Source organism: Artibeus jamaicensis, unplaced genomic scaffold (assembly GCF_021234435.1).
Source record: "Artibeus jamaicensis isolate MK-2021 breed Jamaican fruit bat unplaced genomic scaffold, CSHL_Jam_final contig_519, whole genome shotgun sequence".
Lineage (NCBI taxonomy): Eukaryota > Metazoa > Chordata > Mammalia > Chiroptera > Phyllostomidae > Artibeus > Artibeus jamaicensis.
The window spans coordinates 20,772,754-20,778,589 of NW_026521871.1; the positions used below are offsets into that span (position 1 = coordinate 20,772,754).

The window sequence follows — 5,836 nt, forward strand, 5'->3', positions numbered from 1 at the left end:
CACATCCTCATGCACAGGTGTGGGTATCTGCAGGATAAATTCTGAGAAATGGAATTGTCTTGTGGAAGGCACATATGTGTCAAATTTTCAGGTTACCACCCAAAGAGGATGCATCAATTTACACCTCCACCATTGTATGAGAAAGATGATAGGTCTGTCCGTCCGATTAAATACTTAGCTAGGTTGGCAATTCCTCAAATTCTGGAGTCTGGCGGACAGAGCAAGCCTGAGTGCAATCTACCCCAGCCAACCATCTGAACTTGGGGACACAAAGTGTGCCTGGGTGTTGAGAAGCTGATCACATCATCTTCTCCAGGCCTCAGTTTCCTCATCTAAAAATGAGGAGAGGACTCTTTAGCTGGTGATCGGAAAGTTCCCTTCCACTTCTAACCTTCCAAGTCCTTCATCCTCTCCAGGCCTCTGTGTGCCTATCTGCAAAGTGGGCCTAATAGTCTTCACCTTGTTCATCTTGCAGGGAGATGTGAGGATGCAGTGAGACGGTGGGCATGCGGGGAAGTTTGGGCACTCTGCCAGGGGAAGGAGTAATAATTAAAAACTTTTGGTACCCCTTGCCAGACCACTAGCATGGTCCAGGCATACAACAGATGTTCAGTGAAAGTATGTGGCTGAAGAAATATTGAATGTGGAGGCAGAACACTGTTAGGATTACTTAGAGTGAGGAGAGGCCTTCACAGATGTTGTTCAGTCTAAAATGTGGTTTCCTCTGAGTGTGCCTGGCTAACGTCTGTGTCTCCTGGACTGACAAGGGAGCCATTAAGTGCTTCAGGTTGTAGGCTGTGCCCAGGACTAGATGTGGCAGGATTCTCCTCCAAGGTATCATGACTGTGGGGAGTGGCTGGGGGACAAGCTCCTTGGCATCTATGCTTTTCTCCTCCCACATCCCCTCCCCTCTTTTGCTTGGGTAGGGTGGACCCCAATGGGTTTCCGGTCCAGGAGCCACGAACTCCAATGTCCCTTCTTGGTGACTGGGCAAACATTTGGAGACAGTAGGGAGTGGTGGAGAGTGGGGCAACCAAGGGCAGCCGGAGAGGAAGTGTAGGTCCACTCTCTTCCAAGAGAAGTCATAAATCCACATTTTCCCTAAGTTCTCCCGGTTTTTAAATGTTGGTTATTCAGCCCTGACTGGTGTGGCTCAGTTGTTTGGGCGTGGTCCCGCAAAGCCAAAGGTGGCTGGTTGGATTCCCTGGCAGAGCACACGCCTGGGGTGTAGGGTGTGGGGGCGGGATACAGTGCATATGAGAGGGAACCCGTCAGTGTTTCTCGCTCACGTGGATGTTTCTTTCTCACGCTCTTTCTCTTTCCCTTCCCCTCTCTCAAAAAAAAATAAATAAATAAAATTTAAATTTTTAGTTATTCAGGTTTTTTAAAAAAAAGAACTGTGAGAGTAACACAGAAGTCTGTCAGTGGTGGCGGCCCACAGACTACTGGCTTGGGCATCCTGAACACTGTCCCCCGGGGCCACTGCACTGTGCAGGGGACAAAACTGAGGCCCAGAGAGTGAGTGGGAGGCGTTTGCCAGAGGTGACGCAGTCAGAATCAGAGCCCAGATCCCACTTGTCCCCTCACTTCTCCCTGGACCCCTTCCTCCCTCCTCCCCCCACCCCCAGCCTCTGCCTCCATCTCCCCGGTGCGGTGCGCGTCTCTGTACCTCCCTGCTTCTGTCCCCCTGCAGCTCTCAGTCTTCGTCTTTATCTCCCATTCTCTCCACGTGACTCTTTCATCTTTTTATTTTGATTTTTTAGTGTTTTTGAATTTTTAATTTTTTTAATTGTTGTTCTATTGCAGCTGTCCCTGTTCTCTGTGTCTCTGTTGCTTTGCCCCCGCACGAGCATTTTCTTGGACAACAGACCTTCCCAGCTGGGTGCAGAAGTGACCCCGTCCTGCGGCGCGTGTCAGCTCGCTCTCCCTCCCGCCCCGCCGCCCCCGCCCCAGCCCCAGATTTCCGGCGGAGCTGGCAGGCCTGCGGGCGGGGTACCCGCGGGGCCGGCTGCCGTCAGCGCCCCTTCCCGGTGGCCGCGACCCCTCCCCGCTGACCTCACCCGCGCCGCTGCCTCGCGCGGATATAAGCAGGGCCCGGGCGGAGCAGCGGGCGCTGGCGTCCGGGGCCTGCGAGCGCTGCGGGACCCCCGACCCACCGCCTCCAGACCCCCGAACGCGGGACTCTCGGCCCCAGGATCCCGGACAGGTCCCGCGGAGGTCGCGCCCTCCAGGTAACCGCCCGCGTCCCTCTCCACCGGCGCGCGCGTCCGCTCCACTGCGCCCCGGGAGCAGCCGCAGCCTCCGCGCACAGGTGGGCGCTGCGTTCGCATCCCCGCGCTTCCCCGGCGCCGGCAGGCTGGTGGCGGCCACTCCTGTGCACTCACGTCTCGGCGCCTGCGAGTCGCACGGAAGACTCGCCACCCGAACCCCGGCCGGTGTCCAGACGCCGAGGCGCAACGAGGCAGCCGGGCGTCGGCCTGGGAGCCCGCGGGTTCGAATGGGAATCCCGACGTCACGAGCGAAATTTTCGCGTTAGAATCGAATTTAGCCTTACAATCTCCGACTCGCGCTAGAAAAAGAATTTTGGCGTTGGAATTAACGATGCGATTAGCATCTTAGTGTCAGAATTGGATTCCTCGCTTGGTCATAGAACCTTAGCGATAGAAATCGTATCTACGCGTTGGAACTGGGGACCTTGGCGAAGGGGCGTCGGGACAAGAATGTCGCCTGGGGAACCTTGGGGACAAACTTAGCACGCGATGCGGCCGTCGGGCCGGCGCTGCAGCTTGGCTTCGCTTCTGCGGAGCCTACCGGAGCGCTCGCTGCCCCAGCTCCGGGGAGCACCGAGTAGGGCTGTGGCGGCAGGGTTCCCACGGCCTCCTGCCTCCCGCAGGCAGAACTGCGCGCGGGCAGGCATCTCAGTGGGTGAGGACACCCAGAGCCCGAGGCAGATCCTCCTGCCGCCCCCACTCCGAGGTGGCAGGCGGTCCTGCTCCCTGAATGGTGTGTTAAAATGGTTCCGCTGGCCACGGGGGACTTGCTAGGGCAGGAAAGCGGGGCGCGGGCAGGAAAGCGGGGCGCGGCGTGCTTATGCTCTCTCTGTCTTCCCGAACCCAGACGCCAGGATGCCTGGCCCCTGGTTGCTGCTCGCCATGACTTTGACTCTGACCCTGACCCACGGTGTCCCGGGAGGCTGCACACAGGCCGAAGTGGTCCAGCAGGAGGCGGCGACAGCTGCGCAGCACCCGGGCCTGGACGACCTCCTGCGCCAGGCAGAGCGTCTCCTCCTCCTTCGAGAAGACCTCCAGCGGCTGGGAGGGGTCCAGGGAAATCCAGAATCAGGTGAGAGGCCGGTCTACGAGGGCCGCCCAGGGGAGAGGAGGCCAAGGAGAGGGCTGGGGAAAACCCAGAGCAGAGGAGAGAGAGCGATCTGATCACTTAGCCTAGCTCTCAGAAACTCTCTTGGGCCACACCCTCCTCAGGGTTGTGAGTTCACCCTTTTCTGGGACCACATTCCTCTTGGATCTCAGTCCTGGGAATATCTCACAGACAGCATACCTTCAGTGGGGAAGATTCTGGGCTGGGGAGAGTCTGAGTGCTGACTGATTATGAGGGTATATATCCCTGGTGCTCACTGTTCTAAGGGCTGCAAACACCTTATCACACTTAGAGGTTGATCTTCCTAACAGCCTCTTAGATAGGTAGTGTTATTATCCCTCATTTTACACAGAATAAAACTGAGGCTCAGAAAGGTTAAGTGAGTTGCTTATGGTCACACAGCTAGGGAGTGGCAGAGTTGGGACTGGAACCAGAAGCATGCTCTGACCATCTGCATGAGTGCGCGTGTGTCTGTGAGTCCTGGGAGGCAGGCGCAAGGCCTCCCAGCGTGAGTTCTGCAGGAGTTTCTGGGTGAGTTTTGCAGGAATTCTTACCTTGACTGGGAGGAAGCCTGGAGTGGGCACTCAGAGGTCAGGGGTGTCCCTCATGGCCTCTTTCCTTCCACAGAGTCCCAGATCTTTCAACCTGACTGGCTCTCTAAACGTCAGCATCCAGGCAAAAGGGAGGAGGCAGAAGAGGGAGCTGAAGAGGAGGAGGAAGAAGGAGGGGCTTCAGGGCCCCACAAACGGCAGCACCCAGGCCGGCGGGAGGATGCAGCCATGTGGTCAGCAGATGTGACCCAGCAGAAGCGGCAGCACCCTGGCCGGCGCTCCTCCTGGCTGGGGTATATGTTAACCAAGAGGCAGCACCCAGGAAGACGGCTGGTGGATCCCATTTCCCAAAGGAGCTGGGAAGAGAAGGAGGAAGAGGAGGAGGAGAAAGGAGACCTGATGCCCGAGAAACGCCAGCATCCGGGCAAGAGAGCCTTGGGAGGCCCATGTGGGTTCCAGGGAGCCTGTGGTCAAGCCAGCCTTCTGCTGGGGCTCCTGGATGACCTGAGCAGGGGCCAGGGGCCTGAGGAGAAGCGACAGCACCCTGGGCGGCGGGCAGCCTGGACCAGGGAGCCCCTGGAGGAGTGAGCGCAGTTTCCACTAAGCGCAGTGCAGGGTCTAAGAATGTCTTGAGCCCTGTGTGCCCTAGCCCTCCGTGACCACCTCTTCCTGCCTCCTTACATCGCTCATCATGAACCTGAGCCCCCTGTATGCACACACCCAAACCCCTGGCCTTGCCCCCCTCCTTCAGGGACACGGAAAGCCATCCTATGAGTTAAAAACCTGTATTACTTCATTTTGCATTGGTGGCAAGGGGGCAGATCCCAGAGACCCTCCCCCAGCCCCAGGCCTGCTCCTCTGCCTTAGCCCTGGCTAAGATGACCCTTCAGTGTTTTCTAAGCGATTCTCAGAGAGAGGCAGAGTGCTTCTGGGCCAGGCAGCCGGTGAGGGTGGGGCCAAGCTGAAGTGGTGATGCCCAGATTTGGCGTCGATCCCAAGTCCTGAGTGTCAGGATTTGCCACATGTGAACTTTGCCCCCAGTGCTGCTCCTCCTTTGCTCCTCTCCTTCTTGTGTGGTATTTTTGTGGGTGGCAGCACCAGACTCACAGCTGTGTTCTGCTTGGGGGAAGCGTTTTAGGTGGAGACACCTGTGGTGCTGCGTTGTGTGGTAGTTGTGGGATGAATGAGTGGGAGATATGTAAACATCGCCCTGGATGTTGTGGCCTGTGTATAACCTGCTAGGCACCTTCTCCTTATCAATGGTAATCATCCTAATCATAATAAAACACACATCTGGATAATCCTGGAGCTCTGTGGTTGCGATTCTGTCTCGGCCGCTGTGGGGTTTCTCTTTTCAGCATTGAGAGGGGACAGAACTAGAGCTCTCCACTTCCGCAGAGAAGGGAATTGGGGACCCTGGAGGATGAAACGAAATGTCCTCTCCACTGCCGCCATCTCAGAACAAGCTCGGGAGGTAGACAGGGACCCTGAAGCCTATTTGACACCTGGGGAAACTGAGGCCTGGAGAAGAGGAAGGGCTTGCTGGAAGACACAAAGTGGCTGAGGTGCAGCCCATGGGTCTGAGGGTCAGCTCAGGACCCTGCCTTGAGTTTGCCTGGTTTGGCGCGAGGGCTGGTCTGGCTCAGGTTTGTAATCAGCATAGCTTTGTGGTAGGAATTGACAATCTGTGTCACCTGACAGGCAAAATAAAGACAAAAGCTACACCTGGGGACTCAAATCAGGAACCTTCTCAAGCCGGGCATGGAGGCAGGCTGAGTATAGAACAGGAGAGAGTGGCGGGGACCTGGGCAAATTGAAGAAGCCATCTAAAGACACTTAAATCCAATCACACACACACACACACATGCACACACACACATGCACACACGCACACACACACAAATAGA

General features: G+C 56.8%; 1 protein-coding gene across 1 annotated transcript; it reads left to right on the forward strand.

Annotated features, from left to right (window-relative positions):
• Window positions 1-2,213: 2,213 nt before the first annotated feature.
• On the forward strand, window positions 2,214-5,076 carry TRH (thyrotropin releasing hormone). Its single transcript, XM_037139272.2, has 3 exons — window positions 2,214-2,231; window positions 3,118-3,342; window positions 4,006-5,076. Exons 2-3 carry the CDS (start codon window positions 3,126-3,128, stop codon window positions 4,515-4,517), a joined length of 729 nt encoding a protein of 242 aa, XP_036995167.2. The 5' UTR covers window positions 2,214-2,231; window positions 3,118-3,125; the 3' UTR covers window positions 4,518-5,076.
• Window positions 5,077-5,836: the final 760 nt, after the last annotated feature.